General features: G+C 36.5%; 1 protein-coding gene and 1 long non-coding RNA gene across 2 annotated transcripts; one reads left to right on the top strand and one right to left on the bottom strand.

Annotated features, from left to right (window-relative positions):
* Positions 1–4,527: 4,527 nt before the first annotated feature.
* On the bottom strand, positions 4,528–10,955 carry mdfic2 (MyoD family inhibitor domain containing 2). Its single transcript, XM_077199937.1, has 3 exons — positions 10,882–10,955; positions 7,861–8,043; positions 4,528–5,493 (listed from the first exon to the last, which is right to left on the bottom strand). The coding sequence occupies exons 1-3, from the start codon at positions 10,952–10,954 to the stop codon at positions 5,240–5,242; spliced, it is 510 nt and encodes a 169-aa protein (XP_077056052.1). The 5' UTR covers position 10,955; the 3' UTR covers positions 4,528–5,239.
* A 402-nt stretch (positions 10,956–11,357) lies between these two features.
* LOC143706312 (uncharacterized) lies at positions 11,358–13,704 on the top strand. Its single transcript, XR_013192964.1, has 3 exons — positions 11,358–11,422; positions 13,416–13,450; positions 13,584–13,704. It is a non-coding gene; the product is annotated as an uncharacterized LOC143706312 (long non-coding RNA).
* The last annotated feature ends 4,438 nt before the right edge of the window (positions 13,705–18,142 follow it).

Raw genomic sequence — 18,142 nt, 5'->3', positions numbered from 1 at the left:
AGATCATTTCAAAGGCAGATTCAGCTGCTGATGGAACATATTCATTTGAGCTACAAAACAAGGAACACAATTCAGATTAGAATATGCATTATCACAGATTACAGATGTCATTATTACTGGGTTTAGATTAAGATCTGCTTGTGGGGAAAAGATGTCAGTCATGAAAATGTCTTAAAGAAAAAAGAGAAAACCAAAAACGAGTTCTGCATACATTTAATACAAGCATTTTAAGCATGTTTAATTTGAACGCAAGGGCTTCTAGAGTTATTTACAACTGATTGTATTTATATCCTCTCTTTTGGGGTTTATATGTCATGCAGACTTACATATCTCTATTGAAATTGCTGCTTGTGAATCATGCATGACAGGTACTCAATAATAATGTGTGCGGATTACTTTTGACATCTGGCTGTTGGTGACGGCAGCTTTGTTCTATGGTCTGAGTTCACATGTACCAAATCAAAGGCTGGTGTTTCTCTCTCGATGAACATGCTGAAGGATGATTTCACTGACTTTCCTTTAGGATTGTCTATTAGTGGTGGCCAAGAGAATCACATGCTGAAAATACTACAAAAATTCCTTACAAATATGTAACCTGGTTTCCACTTAAATAGTTACTAGGTACTGTTAAAACTGTAAAATCATGCTAAACAAGAACTGTAAATAATTCAAGTATATAAACATTATTTTTTATATAATTATTTATATCAAGTTTTTGGATGTTTTTAAAAGAAGTATCTTATGCTCACCAAGGCTGCATTTATTTGATAAAAAAAACTGTAATATTGTGAAATATTATTACAATTTAAAATAGCTGGTTTCTATTGTAATTTATTTTAAAATGTAATTTATTCCTATGACGGCAAAGCTGAATTTTCAGCATCATTACTCCAGTTTGTTCACAAGATCCTTTGGAAATCATTCTAATATGCTGATTTGCTGCTCAAGAAACATGTGATGTATTGTTTTTCAGGATTCTTTGATGAATATAAACAGCATTTATTTAAAATTGAAACAATGTGAAAGACTTTAGTCACTTTTGATCAATTTCATTTTGTGAAAAAAATAATCATACTGACCCCACACTTTTAATACATATTTTATTGATCAAATATTGGCTTTAATAACAGTTTTGTACAGGTCTGATTTTGAGATTTAAAAAAAAAAAATGTTACACCTCGTTGGTTTACTGAACAATACAGTCGTTAAACATCTAATCACGCTTTTATTTTTCTAGTTTTGATATTTCCAGAATAAATATTACATCCAGAGATGAATGACAAACTTTGACCTAAAATAAAACAGATGGACAGGAGGTAGAAAACAACAGGGGAGGGCTGTAACTGAGGAAGTGAAGATTTAGTGGGGTTGAGAGGTGTCTCTAAAGACTTACCGCAGGCTCATGAGGGAAGGCCACACTGAGGGGGATCGATACTCTGCTAATGCAACTCTCATTATTTCTCGGAATAAATTCTCCTGACTCGGGGACCGACACTAAAAGCACCTGGTGGTATTTCAGTGGCTCCGGGGGGGCCCATGGGGTCCCGGGATGGCTGCATCAGACTCTGGCTGGCTACTAAAACTCCAGACAAGCTTTCGGGACCTTTAGCACCAAGCTCTAAGGGGACACATTAACAGAGTCTCACAATAGGCATTTTGATGTGTCTAACAAGAACACAATAAATTGTCTCTCATTACTCAGTAATTAACTCCACAGTCCCATCCCCCCTGCACTGACACTTAAATCACCCTTTCTTTCCACAAACACCCCCTAACACTTTCCTTCCCTCCGCCTGCTCTTTAATTTCCTCTTCTCCGTGGGGCGCAAAGGCAGAGAGAGGCTTCACACCGTACTCTATCATTTGCTGCCATATGCGCTCTCCCTGCCCAGCCCATCTTCAACCCCACCTTTTACCCCGTCCCATCCTCGGAGGCCTCTCATAGGGCAACACCTGGAAAAGGGCGGGGCCTTATGACTGGGGATGATGGGAGTGAACCTAGGAGAATCTGCTTTGCTTCAGCAAAACCTAAAACTGCTACCAATCCCTCAGGCCTTCACTTTCCACAGGGCTTTCCACAATCCTCCACTGTTAATTGTTAAAATGAGGTTATTAATTGGACGCAAAGGAAAATCACCTGTCATGTCAGATGGGGATCTCTTACTGATTGAAAGGTATCTCTGATATGAGCCCATGGGGTTAATGGGCCTGTGAAACGCACACTGGGATTGAACGTCTGTATAGCTCAAAGGCATATAACTCATAGTTCATAAGAAGGGGAGATCACTTCTTGATTGTGTATATGGCTGACATACATCCTCTCAGATGGCCCAGATTCAAAAGCCATGAGTTGTTTGATAGCCTATTAGGGACTAGATAATCCTGGGAAATAAGGGATAATGGACTTCACACATGCATAGTTCAGCATTTATAATTCAAGAACATTTCCACATCATAAGACATCAATAACTGCATAAAATTTTGAAACATACATTAAACATTGACAACAAACTAGATTTTTACATGAAAGTATAAATGGTGTTTGCTCATGCAGAACAGGGTATTGTGGATGGTTGTGTATGAGGATGCTTTGGTGTCTGCCCCCCCACCACCATATAATCCATTGTGAGTGCCCTGAACAGTAATAAAACCATAGAATAATCAGAAAGTCCTTATGAACAATGAAAAGACTGAAAGAAATTAAACTAACTTTTGTGAAGTTCTTTAAATAGATGGGAAGACCATATGCAGCACCATTACCGAGGCCCAACAGCCCCTGTGGCTCCCATAGCTATCAGGTAATTTGACAAAGATCCAAAAGTTGTAGACATGCAGATGTTTACCATTTAAACAGGCATCTGTTTGCTCAGGCAGTTTATGTCAGAGAAAATGTGACAGGCCCCCAAAGTCTTTTTAGAGAGCAAATTAAGTGATTTTTTGTAGTTCATAAGACGGTGGAAGCCATCTGATTACAAATGAAGTAAACTGAAAATCAAGCGATATAGTCGCTCCATATTATGTCATCATTCTCTTTATTTTGTATTTTTAAAAATACAGTAGAATAGGAAGTTTACACCACTGTAAGAGAAATTATGTTTTGGGTGTTTGTACACATGTTTTCAGACAACGATGCCAGTTCACACGAATCTGCGAAAACGATTAAAAATGCTGTATTATGCATGCCAGGCCAGTAGTTGGCGATGTCACTTTGTAAAGAAACACAACGCACCAACAGCCTGTACACTTCATACGCATGTGAATGGCAGTATCGTATTCATAAACTTGCAATTTGAATCCGTTTTCAAAAGTTTGCATTTTCAAAACGCTGTTGTCGTGTAAATGAACGACCAAAATGCATAAAAAGTTTTCAGTTTTCAGTTGAAAAAGGTGTTGTGTAAACGCCCCCTAAATATTGTAGTATCAATAACTATAACATTAGTATTTTGGTGGAAACTTTAACTATGATAATAATTTTTGTACCAGTCTGAGTTTGAGGAAATTGTTATAAGAAAAAACATACAGTAACTCAGAAAACAAATCAGGATATACAGATTTGCTTGTGGATATCAAGTTTACATGCTACAAGTCCCCTAATCAAAAGTCTGCATTTTTTTCCTAGGATGTGATGCTACTAATCTGGCAAAATCCACGAAAAGCGCAATTTGATTTGTTGGGTAACTGATTAAAAAGAATTACGATTGTTTGTGTAAATGTGTATCAACCATTTAGGATTGTAGGAAAAAAGGCAGCACTAGTCACTTCTTGGCTAACTGCGCTGAGGTTTTCCTGCTGTTTGAACAACCATGTTACTCAGTGGGTATCTCTATCTGATAACTGAAAACAAATGTTTAGCAAGCCAAGATAACACAATGACACTGCCTGGCGTGATCGTTCTCTTACCTTGACCTCTCCCTGAAATAGATGCCTGAATTACATGCACACAAACACACGAACAAAAGTGTTGCTTTCCCCATTACGTGACGAGAGCCTGGCGCTGACAAAAACGATCTATTACACAGTCGCTGTGCACTCGAGAGAGCAGTCTTCCTGAACGAAGAACAAAGGTTGATGGGCCCTAGAAGGACAAGTGTCCTACAAAACATCGTCTCAAACTGGCTGTTTAACAACTGCACTCTAGTTTAAACAAGCCATCAACATGGGGACACACTGAAGGCCTTTTCTCTCCACTTCGCTCTTCGTTGTGATAAAAATCAACATACGCTGGCACAAGGGCATGTTATTGTGTAGAACTGTTTATCAAGTGAAGCTCATAGGGTCATTTTATCAGCCTTCCGATACACAACCTGAAAGTGCTTAAGGTTAGTTAACTTTAGTGCTTCAATATTTGATCACTTCAATAATAATCGAACTGAGTCAAAACATGTTAAAGGGATAGTTCATCCAAAAATGAAAATTCTGTCACTAATTACCCTTAAGACTCTTTACTCAAACCCTTAAGACTTTTGTTCATTTTTGGAACACAAATGAAGATATTTTTAATGAAATCTGAGAGCTTTCTGTCCCTCCCTTGACAGCTACGCAACTACCACTTTGACGCTTAAAAAAGTTCATAAAGAGATCGTAAAAATAATCCATATGAATCAAGAGGTTTGGTCCAAATTTTCTGAAGAGACTTAATCACTTTATACTATACAGATTGAATTCAGGTTTACTTTTTGGTCAGCGAACATAAACTGAATGACTGAATCTATTTGACGCATGAGAACAAACCTCTTGTGGAAGCTCAAACGTGCTGCATAACATGAGAATGAACCTCATTGGTTATTGCACGTTAAGTGAACATACTTGATCTTCGGTTTACCACAACTGATGTGTGAGTTGAGTTTTTTTTTGAGAATTTTCATTTTTGGGTGAACTATCCCTTTAGGGAGCCTTTTTAACAGGAGGTCTTGTGTTATTTAAGAGAAAGCCACTCACCTTAACCAATTAGAAAACTTGGAGGCGCTTCTCTACCACTTCAACCAATGACGTGACTTTAGGGGTTGGACTATGGAAGATGGGAAAAGTAGCAATTTCATGTGAAATCACTTATAGTAGCTTTAAATGTCATGTTTATGTTTATATTTTTTTATTTGATTATTCTAGCTCTAAATGGGCATCTATTAGCTTGCTTTGGCATAAACTGTAGTGTTCTTTGATGCAAAATTTGCAAAGTGACACGAAATTGTAAAGTGTTCTTCCAACGAAGCAACTTTGACGTCTTTAGTTTTGCAGGCGCCTTAGCGATAGCAAACCTCAGAAATTTCCATCGCTAGCTCAAGGCATTCCCCTGTTTCATGGCAGATGTCCCTAAGTCCACAGTCAAAATCACAACTGCAGTTCCAGTTGGTGTGCGCAGGTTCCGCGGGTGGAGAGAAAAGCATGTAGGTCGGGCAGATGGAGATAGCAACTCGCTCGCATGTTTCAGGCAGCATGAGGAACAGGTCGTAGAATCGGCAGAAGAGACAATTCAGTACAATCCCTGCACAGAGCTCTGAACAACAGAAATAAAAAATCATGACATTGTGGGCAGTTAACAGGGAGTGCTAAATCATCTATACTTTATTCATGGCTGCATTTAAGAAGCAGTAAAGAAGTGTGTAAAACCACCGTAATGGAGAGTACACTTGCAGTTTATCTGTTTAGTTAGCAGAAACATGAGGTATCTAAAATATGTACAGATGCTATTTATATATCATGAAATTAAAAGGCAATAATTGAAAAATTGTATGAGTATCTAAGTTACACCAACTGCTAACTATAAAATTCTCCCTATGCTCTCAAACTACTAGCATTTTTATCAAAAATGTTGTCAACATCTTTAATTCAATAGTTTTATATTTATCTGTCATTTTTAATTAGTCATTCACAATGCTTCATGGTATTGTAGTTCTTTCACACATTACAGCTGTCTTGTATCTTTGTTTTTTGTCCAATTTTCAAATGCTTTTTCCCCCCCTTCAAATCAAAGTTTGTAAAATTTATGATTCACCTCATAGCTGGTTGGTTTGGTTAATGGCCTTAACTCTTTTATGAAGACTTTTGAAAAATCCCTACAAGAAAAAAAAAAACTACTTTTATGCTCCAAGTTTTTCAGGTAGACAAGAAATATATGTAGTCATGTGTATTTAAGATACACAAAATGCTAACTATAAAATTATCATTAACAAGACAAAAGAATCGGCTAAAAATGTAATTTCCACTGCCGTCATTTCCATCACTTCCATCAAACAAACTGCATAATCTGAGATGAGGTGGAAATGTCTAAAATATGACAAGATGCATGTATTTAACGGATGGGTATTGTTAATGGGGAAACAAACTAGAGAAATCTGTTTTGTACAAAACTTTATTTTCTAAAACCCCACATGGCCAAAGTGTCTATAGTTGAAGAAACACCCTTAAACAGCTGTAACATACCAGTACGGAAACATTGCATGAGGAAAAACTGCTTTTTTGTGTGGTTTTCTCTAGCAGAGCTAGATATTGTGATTTTGCTAATAAGTTAGTTAACAGACTTAACAGGCTCTATCACACTTTTTGCACATATTCAAAAATGTGCTACAGTACGTTACAATATGCATCCATTTAGAATTTAATTGAAATAATCACATCTGTCCAACACAGCATGCCGTTACCATCAAATAGTAAAAATAGTTAGTCAAAAAGCACAAAAATTATGTCAGAAATGCTGAAATTATGCACTTCAATGAACGACACATGGCACGATCATGCCGATAGAAAGCCCACACAGTGTTATGTATGTTATAGAACCTAAATGCCTCTCTGAAAACTCTCACCTTGGGAGTTTGGCTGATGGGGATAGACACTCAAAGGCCCTTATTGACCTGCAGTCTGTCTGCACCTCTTGTATACAACAGTTTAAAAGCCCACCAGCTCTTGCAGGGCACTTCTGTACACATGCATAATTTACTGAATCACCTTTTCCTTCCAACGAGAGAAGGAATAGTGCTGTGTGGAGATGTAATCAATTATCATCTGTCTGTATAGGTGTTTTTTCCCTAACAAGATCATCTGTGCTCTGCTGGAGAGAGACAGAGACTTCCAGGAAGAATGACACGGACTCAAAATAATTAGCAGGATTTTAGCAAAGTTGACTTAATGTGATGGTCTGTTTTTAAGAAATGTTTCCACACAGCCTAGGGTCTTATGTAAATAAAAATAAACCAAGCTTCAAATGGGGCTTTCAAGACTTTAAGTAGATTTGAGCATAATGCAGGACAAAATACCCTTGCCTCTGAGCATAACAGTTGGAATTAGATTAACCTCGGAATATTACACCAGGAAAGGCATTGTAACGCATGTGTAAAGCTCGACACTACGACATAATGACTGCTGCACCTTAACTGCACCTACTGGCTGAATGAAGGGAAATATATTGTTCTAATTAATTTCATATTGAAAAAGCTGTTGAATCGTAATACTCATGCAAAAGAGTTCTCAGCGCATGATTTTAATAATTCATCTCTATATGTAAGTAGCTGCTTAATTCAGTTATTCAACTGATGTAGACAGCTTTAAAATCACAAGCTTTCCCTTAGTTTTCATTTTAAATTAAAGATATGTTTTAATAATTTACAATTTAAAAATGCATAATTATTTGCTGCAAGCAACACATAAATTCATTAAAAAAAATCAAAGGATTAAAAAAAAAAACAAGATAATGTATAAAACCACTGCTCATTTGAGAGAAAATTAGGAGTTTGAATTTTAATACAAGACAATTCATGGTGGCAGCTGATGTTGTAATTATTATTCATTAGAGCCCTTTAGGGCACTATGGGGGTCGAAAGAGGAAGCTGGCCAATCCCAAACCCAGGTGTGATGATGCGTGACTCACCTCCTCTCTCCTGGGAGTCAGACAGGGAGCTGCTGGAGGAGCCCGCCGTGCTGTACCTGTCCACTGAGCATAAGGAGTAAGTGAATTCTGTAGAGTCCGTGTCTGCTTCTCTCTCCCAGGGATCCACCTCAGGAATGGGTGAGAGCCTCCCAGTTGCTGTGCTGTTGCTGGAAACCTCCGCTCCTGAAAAAGAAAAGGTGTTTTTGAATAATCTGCATGCTTACAGTGCATTTATATTGGGCACGATATGGCTGATTATATTCATCTACACTCTCAGGTAGAAAAGCTGTTATTGGGGTGGTATCCTTTCAAAACATACTAATATGTATCTTTTTAAGGGATAGTTCACCCAAAAACGAAAATTAACCCATGATTTACTCACCCTCTAGCCATCCTAAGTGTATATGACATTCTTCTTTCAGACGAATAGAATCAGAGTTATATAAAAAAATGTCCTGGCTCTTCCAAGCTTTATAATGGCAGTGAATAGCCGTTTAGGTTTTGAAGTTGATAAAAGTGCATCCATTCATGATATAAGTGCTCCACACGGCCCTGGGGGGTTAATAAAGGCCTTCTGAAGCGAAGCCAAGCGAAGTGAAGCGAAGCAAAGCGATGCGTTCGTATACAAAGCGTACGCGTTCTTACGGCAGACGTACTACGCAAGTCAACTTCCGCCAAAAGAGTAATACTTGACGTTGTATGACGTAGATGTAGGAGTAGCGTAAGCTTTGACGTCTCTCGTGGTTCAAACAAACAGGGCTGGGCAACAAACTCAAGCTCCTCCGACATTTCTCTTTAAAAATATTAGTTTTAGACTTCTAATTCGTGACTGGGTGTTTTGTTTTGCTCTATCCTCTGCGCTTCCGCGTTCGTCACTGCGTTATGCGTCATGTCAAAGGTTACTCTTTCGCCGTAAATCGATGCGTACAGCCGTCTGCCGTTAGCTAATTGTTTTAGTCGATAAAAGTTTTAAATATGGATATTTTTCTTACAAGAACACATCGTTTCACTTTAGAAGGCCTTTATTAATACCCTAGAGGTGCAGGGGATGAACTTTTGTCATGATGGACTTCAAAACATAAACGGCCATTCACTGCCATTATAAAGCTGGGAAGAGCCAGGACATTTTTCTGAAAGAAGAATGTCATAAACACCTAGGATGGCTTGAGGGTGAGTAAATCATGGGCTAATTTTCATTTTTGGGTGAACTATCCCTTTAAGGTACTAAATAAAATTTGGGTAAAATAAAGTGTAAAGGTGTACCTTTTGGAAGGGTACTGCCCAAGTGACAGCATTTCTACCTTTTTTGTGACAGTGTAATAAATTAGATTATACAAAAAAAGTTCTATTCATTTTGTTTACTGTCAATCTTTCAAAAATGCTCTAAAGCATTAAAGGAAAAGTTCATCCGAAAGGAAAATGTGAATGGCTTGCTATTGTGGATTTTCAGTAAATATAAATTCAGTCTTTTCCTCCCATTGCTTTCATATGACTTCAGAAAAGTCTAAATTTAGCACCAGAATTGTATGGGGGAATATTCACTTCACTGCCCTGGTCCCCATTCACTTTCGTCGTAAAGATGAGTGTAGAAAAAAAAATGGATCCACAAGTTGCAAACAACCAGACATAGAACGCAACAGTTGGGTTCCAGAAGTCAATTCTGTAATGAAGACTTTTGAAAAATCCCTATGAAAAAGTGGGCGGAAACTGTTGCACTCTATAGTCCTGCCCCAAACTCACACCATTGGCTGAGCCAGAAGTCACTCATACAAACAGCAATCATTTGAAAGTGCCATAGCCACAGATTTTTATTTTTTTTTTACAGTTTTTTTGGAAATCTTACTTATATCTGCAGCACATTTACTTTTTTGCAATGCTAAAATCACTTAAATACTCTAAACATCCCTGTCAGAAACAAATCCACCACTATATATGCAAAATAAATCAATGTTCTCTAATCCACCATGTCAGTTCCCGTTTCAAAAGTTCTTTCATCCTGATTCTGAAGCAATGTTTTTCAAGGCTTGCCTAGAAAACATGCTGATTATGTGTTCCTGTGCTCTCACTGGTTTCAAAGTGAGCCCAGAAATCATTCAATAATGAATCTGCCAGATCTGAATGCAAACTATTAATGAATCATTGCTTTGGTTTCACTACCTTGTTTATTTTTTCTTCCACCTATCCCAAATGAATTATTCAATGTGCTTTTCTCTCTTTTATTTAACATTTAATGTCTTATGATTAATTAACACGTGGGACATTTTTCCGTAGAGGAATCTGCATTGTTAGTCTAAAATAAAAAAAAAAAAGGAAAGACAAATGAAAATGGCTTTGGGCTGTATTGGCCTTTTTTTATTCTCTCTCTCCTTCAGATTGAATAATTTAGAAAAGAGGATAAAGAATTGTTTCTCCAGAAAGTTCTGTAGTTTGTCTTCCCTGTGTTCTCGTTTTGTGAAGTGAAAATGTCTTGATATGACGGATGTAGAAGATTAATCTTTGTTTTATTACGGGAGAGTGCATGCTCTTTGACAATACAGTTACAGGATTTAAACAGCAGATTCTCAGGTGTGCCATTATCAGCTGTTCTCAATCACAGCACAGCTGTCATGCATAACCATTTTATGCATGATATAATCTCTAATACAAGTATTTATGATAAATAAATATGGAGATCTAAGGAGTCATAGACAGTGTGACAACTAACCCCAGTCTCCACTTCTTTTAGTCTCTGAGTAAAATCCATAAAAAAAATTTTTTTAAGATTTTGGGGGATTTACTGGATGGGGAAATGGATATTTATAGGGGAAAAGGGATAAAAATAGATCCATTATGACAGGGGACAGGATTCACCTTGCCTATTTCTAACTGCTGTGAAAGCTAATGCACTCATTCTTCAATCAATAACCATCTCAAAATGAGTGAGAAAACATTGTTCTCATAACATACATAATGCACCATACCAAAAATCGAACAGTGTTAGACTAATGTTTGAACATGTTACATTGCTTATTACTAACTTACCAGCTTTTACAAAAGAGCTTCTCTCTTCAGTTTTGATCAAATCAAGCTCGATTTCAGAGTTTTGTCCAGCCATATCTGTCTTACAGTGTGATTAAAATATCAAAGCAAATATCAAGTTAATAATGAACAGATTCACCCCCCCCCCTCCCCCCCAGACACTGCTAAAACTGTCGATGAAAACTTACCATTGATAGCCTACAATCTTAGTGAAGACAATATAAATCACATGAGAGCTCTAAGCATATTGCGCGACACGCCTTCAGCAAAACAAAAATAATCGCATGCGCATTTAAGCAGTTAAAGCTACACACGTCGGTATTTCACTAACATCGATAATAAGAAAGTTACTGAGATTTTAAATTACAGAAGTATACTGTCGTCAAAGCAAAGGGTTTCGTTTCTCTCACACTCCCGCTAGTCGTCACTGCTGGTTTAAAGGGAGCATCAACTTTGATTGACATGTGTGACACACCCAACTCGAGTCTACCGATGACGTCGTGCTACGGTCGTGACGTGTTGCGTTTGACGACAAAAACTCAAGGTAACGACACGCTTTCTCACGTTTTTCATTCAAATATGATTAATGCATTGCTAGATCTCGCTATCAATGTTCTTTTTTTACAGTCTATGGTTCAAACACGCCTTAAGATGCATATTAGATGCTGAGATGTCGCACTTTTTTTCTCAATAAGGTGTTTATGCATTTTGGCCCTGTAACACTACCACTAGATTGGTGAAACGTTTTTTGGTATAAAACATCCAACTCTTTTGTCTTGCTAAATAAAATGTAATAGCTATACTGTATAGCCTAGTTATGTTAAATACAATTAAATAATAATTTCAGTTATTTTCAATAAGCTATTTTCAAGTTTTTAAAAAAATTATTTAGCAAAAGCTTGATTGTAAATTATGCTAATTAAAAAATATTTGTTTGCAAGTGCTGTTTACCTTGATATTTTTCAAGCATGCTTTTCATTGAAATTATTCACTTGGTAAACGTGCAAAATTGTTTGTGGGGGAAATGACAACAATTGGACAGTTGAGAAAAAAAGGCAATTTTGAAACATCTCCATACATTTCACACAATAAATATTGCAATATATTAAATATTACGTTTTTTTACTCGTTTAAATTGTCATAGTCTTTAAAATGTATACATCTTTGATTGATTTTCATATTGAAAGTCTTAGTCTGGGATAAATGATATAGTATGTATATGTACTAAACTGCATTGGAAAAATGAATAATCAAGGCATAGTAAAATCTTCCCAAGACAGTTTTAATGTGAACTGGATATAACAAAAAGGGGGGAAAAGTTGTAAGTGTTAATAAAAATCAACCCTTGGGACATAGAAAGTGTCAGAAGTTGAAGAAACCCAGATATGAATGTACTTGCTACTTCCAGCATTATTCACACAGTTTCACAAGAAAAAATACTTTTTTTTTATATTCAGAGCCTTATGCTGTAGCCTGTAGCATTACTGCACTGAAGTTCAGTAGTTTTTTCTTTGCACACAAACATGTCTACACATACCTGTGTTCACACAAAACAATGTAGTTCAGCTTACAACACATTCTCCTCATATGAAAGCCAGTCAGCAGAGATAAACTGATAATGAGCTCTGTTCAGATTTCTCAAGGTTTACAAGCCTGCCAATTTACTCTAACTAGCCTGCAGATTAGAGTTGCATTTTAAAGGATGCCCCGCTGTGTTTGCATATGTTTAGAGAACAAGGGGCCTGCTAATTGAAAAATTAAGATGTGGGTATGTTTGTGGGTTTGGACTATGCCAGATGCCTTCTTCAACAGTGAGTGCTGGTTAAGTGTGAAGTATATTACATATTGGATACAACAGGCAGGATACAGATTAAGCTGTTCTGTTAAAGTTAGGATTCCATCATTGCAATATGCTGCTTTGTGCTATAATGATTATAATGAAATGCCTGTTTGTCATGTAGCTGATCCCTCATTTAAAGTGGTAGACATGGGTTCAAAAATATAATTAGATCATTTCATACTTTTAAGGGGCATCTGAAATAGTCAGCCACTTGTAAAACATCAACTATTATCCAATTAAATTGATTGAGAAAAAAATTGTCAGATTACTCAGCTACTTTTGAAAAACTGTCAATAGGAAATAAAATATTTTGCTATCATAAAGGTGCAGTTATAGTATCTACCAGCAGGAGATAATTGTTGATGCTAACAAGCCGATTCATGACCCACCTAAGGAGAAAACACACATTCAAATAAATTAATCAAATGCTGTAGGTGCAGTTCAATGCATGCTTCATTTCCAAAAGAGCATAATGCATAAAAAACTGCATAACATCACTTTGAAGGATTGCAATCTTAATAACTTAAGATTTGATACCAAACTTTGGAAGATTTTAAAGCTATATATCATCCAAGGCCAACATGCAATTATATGCCGTTTTAATCAGTTTTGTTTGCATATGTTTACACAACAAGAGGTCTGTTAATTGAAAATAAAATAAGAATGCTTGACTATACCAGATGTCTTGTCTAATCAGGTGCGGAGTATATGCTATCTTTAAAGGTACAAAATGTAAGTTTTTTTTTTTCTTCAAAAATGTCAATAAAGAGTCAGTCCATCATCAATCCTTTCAAAAGGTGTTTTTGTCATACCCTGATTCAGTATAGTAAGCCTACTATACAGTATCTTTATGTTTATCTTTTAGACGGGATGGAGCACGCTAAATCTCAAACCTCCGGGGAATCACCTGTTTTAAAGAAATGCAAAACCGAGGAGAGTCTACTGGCAAAAAGGGAATGTGACAGAGCTCGTAATACAACGAGAATCAACATTGGCTTGGCTTTTCAGATCGCCGCGTTTTTATTACTCAACAGGTGAGTAAGGCATTGAACATAAATTGCCATACTGTGTAGCTCTCTAACAGAGTTATTGTAAGGCATTCTCTTTTGTATTGGGTCATATTCATCCTCATGCAGAGCCGACACACAACCAAAATGTATGCAGTTTTGTTTTTTAACCATTAGAGGGCCAAAAGTTCCGTAGAGGGCCAGTGAGGGCTGTGTCTGAAATCAACCCTACACCCTTATTTGGGGGGACAGCCATTTGTAGTGGTGTCCAAAACCATAGTGGATGATAACGAATGCACTCTTTCAATCCCATAATGCACCGCACTAAACTAAGTGAACAACTGATGTACACTCAACGACTAAAGAATACCTATAATGCACTGTGAGGGTCATGCTGAATGATGTTGGGAATAGTGAATGAAGGTATAGGGGGTAATTTCGCACACAACTACAGCGTACCTTTGCAATAAATCATGAGGACAACATGCAATGCATATTTTTTGCTTTTTTGCATACATTTTACATTGTAAAATGTCAGACATGTTGGAATATAGCTCATAATACGCAGAGTTAATATTTCCTTCTTACCTTGAGACAAAGACAGATAAAATGATCTTCCATGGAGTCATATTCTAAATCCAGTTGATAATTAATTATACTGCAACCTGATTCCCTTCCTCTAAATTATTTATGAGTTAACCCTCTCTTTTATCCTCCAGTAATGAAATACATTATGCGTAATGACAAAAATAGATGAATTCATTTGTATAAAAGGAGAAAAACCTTGCTGCTTTAAATTGAATGATAAATATAGCTTCCCATCCCCCATACACAGACACTGAGTTCCAAGATTTACATCTTGATGGATGAGTTGAAACAAAATGACTGATAGACTCATACTTAAGAGTCTCATGGATTGATTTGAGTAAAATTAAGAGACTTGAAGTATTTTTAAAGCTGAAGAGTTTAATTTCTGCACCATTTGCATCACAAAATGCAAAAGACAAATATTTGAACAAGTTTTTTTTTTAAATTCCACACTTCAGTTTTAAGTTTCTAGTTTTTCTTGACAGTTGTATCTAACACGGATAATTCTTCAATTTTAAAACAAGGTTATGATGACATCAGGCTGCTAATAATGCCAATAAATCTCCCTTGTATTATTCGGTTTTGTCAGCTTCTATCGTGAGGACAGCTACTTGACCAGGCCATCATACCAGCATATTCCAGTGAAAATGACAAAGAAATATCCCTCCCAAGGACAATCAAAATAGATATCAGAATTTCCAATTAAGACTACAGATAAATGACCTCACAATACTGCAAAATATAGCAAGAATATGAGAAAAGGAGGAAATTGGATTTGGTGAAGTTAAACAGTATATGACTTAAATCTTTTGGGGATTCTCTCTCAAACAAAGAAAGTGAAGATTTCCTAAGGCGATGGCTTCACTTGGGAATTCCCAGGGTGATCCAAGAGGGGATCGGAAAACCCTTGAAGTTATTCAACCCAGTAAATGACTAAATAGATTTTTTTTCTATTAACTGATAGCCCCACATTGGTTGAAGGCAGACTATTTGACTCTCTGTTTTTTATTTAATTAGATGTCAAAGTCAAAATGATCATCTTTCATGAATATTTTTGAATTATTGATATTCCTGGCAATAAATGGATATTCTAGTACGATATAGATATTCCATTCTGAGGAGCAGATTATATTAACCTGCTTAGACACTTTGCAGTCCCATTTTCTTTTTTAACTTCTTTTTATATTATTGGACTGCCATAATCCAAATTCTATATATTATTATTTTTCTTTCTTGTCTTCATGGCATTTCGGTTCTTTTTGATGAAAGAAATACTATGCCAGTCATTAGCAGAAAACAATTGACCATACGAATTAAAATGGACATTTGATTTTTTTTGCAACGAGAGCTTTTACCATTAGTGCAATTATGAAATGACATCAGACATTCTCAGTAAAGTATTGTCTTGTTGTTATTGCGTAAGACGGATTATGATTGGGTTTAAGCGCAGGCACATTATGAGGTGAGCCCTAAGTAGTGCTTAGGATGGAACAACTCTTTTATGGTGTCAACCAGATAATAAGCTCCTTGATTCATATATACTTTAAGAGTCAAGGGTAACACAATGCTAGCCTTGTATTTTCTCTCTCCATCTATGTGTGTGTGTCCTTGCTTGTAAAGATCTCTTTTGTCCTACATTTTCACAAGTCTGGTCTCCCTCCGTCTACTAGTGCTGCAGGCTTATCTTCATACAGCACTGTTTTTAAACACTGTCAATTCATCTCTCTCATTACCATCATTAATAAGGCCTTTGATACATCTTATTACAAGGTTAATTGGGACAAATCTGAAGCATATCCCCTGTATCTTTTAATGTGATATGCCTCAAATACTCATCGCTCAAGATAGACTGCACCACAACTACAAAACAGCATAAAAGACCCTCTAGTGCAATGTAAACGTTCACAACATCTGGTATTCATTGATTGGCATTTTCCAATAGTGAGTGCTTTATTGTGTTCCTGGGTCTGTTTGATGTCTTACCTTGGACTGTTGTGCTCAAATGTGCTTTTAATGGTGGCGCCTATGTGCCAAATTGTTCATTAAATGATTTTAACAGTGCAGTGTAACCAACTGCTCGCTTGTTGTCAAATGTTCAAACTGATATGGGAATAAGAGCAGGTCATACTTATGCATACATACATACTTATTGCCATTCAGCCTATTCTGTACAAATATTCACGACCAGGCAGAGTCTGCAAACTTTTTACGCATTTTATGGGAATATTGGGGAAAAAATCTGTGGAATACATTTAAACACATTGTGTTAAAGTCACCATGAAATCAAAATGGACAATTCTTGTTTTTTATGGCATATTGCAGTATTTATCCATGCAGAACATTATTATAATTCTTTTAAAATTCATGTGCCCTCATAATCTTTAATCAAAATAACTTCCCCTTTGCTCTTGCTGCGACATCTTTCCTCTGATGACATGATTACTGGCGTGAGGGCTGGACAAATCTGTCACTCACATGAGATCATAGCATAGCAAATCACAATGATTCAGTCAATTCCCGATGGGCAAAATCAAGTTTCGGTCTAATTTTTTTTTGTTCGAGAAGCCTTTTCACTTGGATTGGTCTATACGTTACAATATATTGAGAAGAAAAAAATATTGCAACTTCCGTTTTATGTGAACCTTAAAATCATACTGAGAATACCTCACTCATAGTAGCTAGTAATTAAAAGTTACAGAATTTGTTATAAACAAACAAATCTGCTGAAACTTCCAAAATGATTCCAAAGTGAGGGTGCGTCTGAAAACGTGCCTTTTTACATTGTTTTTGTTTTGTGATTATTTACTAATTACATTTAGCATTATGGCAAGATAGAGGAAATTTTATGTTATGTGTATTTTATCTTAGATTTGCATGCAGAATTACTGCAGTAATTGCAGATTTTAATTTAGGAGATGTGACAGATTTATGACTACAAATGCCTTTGTTGAGTGAATAATATGCCCAATGGCACCTTGGTACATGGACTCTGCCTTTATTTATACTACCTTATGTTGACTTTAAATTTATGATTATTAAGCAATTTGGACTTCAAATACCTGTGGATAACAATTATTCTACAGTTGTTCGAAAACACCTTTGGGCACTCATGGTCTTGAAGCTGGTTATTGCACAGCATAGTCGCTGAAGATTTCAAAAAGACAGAAAATGAGTTTGACAAACCTGCAAGTTCTTACCTATTGCTCTGTGCCAAATAATACATTTGCTGACAAGAGTATGAGGTCCACAGAGTTCCGTCTGTATGTTCAGGTGGGAGAGTTATCAGAGCCTTTATTATCTGGGCTAATAAGATCTTTCAATGATGGAGAATGAGATGAACAAATTAATTAATAGTTCTGATAGTCCGTTTTTTTTGCCACCTTCAGCAAATGTACTCTTCAGAGCACATGCTGATTCATCTCTTGTTTTGTGTGAATTCAGTTTTTTGCTTTATTTCTACTTCAGCACACAGCATTATGCTTTTCAGAACTGATATTGTGTGTTAGTCTTCAATAACTGTAGCACAGGTGCAAGAAAAGTCCTGTAATTAATATCATCGATGCTACTTTTTGCTCTTGTGACAATTTTTTTTTCTTTCATCCTATAGGTTAACTCGTCCTTCGCTGAAAAATGTGACATTACCAAAGAATACAAGTGCAAAGCTTTTGCAGTCGTATAATTTTCCCATAAAATGGGAACATTTAAGTGTAGAGCGATGGAATTATACATCAATGAATGGCCCCACTAATAGTGATATCACTCCCCGGAACAAAAGGATAGGAGGCTGAGTGAGAACAGAGGAGTAGAGGTGAGTTTGTGATCCGTGCAC

The sequence above is a fragment of the Siphateles boraxobius genome, unplaced genomic scaffold (genome assembly GCF_051911475.1).
Source record: "Siphateles boraxobius isolate OS27281-9 unplaced genomic scaffold, OSU_SipBor_1 41, whole genome shotgun sequence".
NCBI lineage: Eukaryota > Metazoa > Chordata > Actinopteri > Cypriniformes > Leuciscidae > Siphateles > Siphateles boraxobius.
Note: the sequence above shows the minus strand (reverse complement) of the source record. Positions and strands in the feature narration are given on the sequence as shown.

What these genes read in the sequence shown, in the direction of transcription:
- mdfic2 (XM_077199937.1), bottom strand. Translation starts at nt 10,954, where the DNA reads ATGGCTGGACAAAACTCTGAAATCGAGCTTGATTTGATCAAAACTGAA. An exon ending in AAGCTCTTTTGTAAAAGCTG is followed by an intron (nt 8,044 to 10,881) that starts GTAAGTTAGTAA and finishes TTTCTTTTTCAG; the next exon opens with GAGCGGAGGTTTCCAGCAAC. An exon ending in TGACTCCCAGGAGAGAGGAG is followed by an intron (nt 5,494 to 7,860) that starts GTGAGTCACGCA and finishes TCTGTTGTTCAG; the next exon opens with AGCTCTGTGCAGGGATTGTA.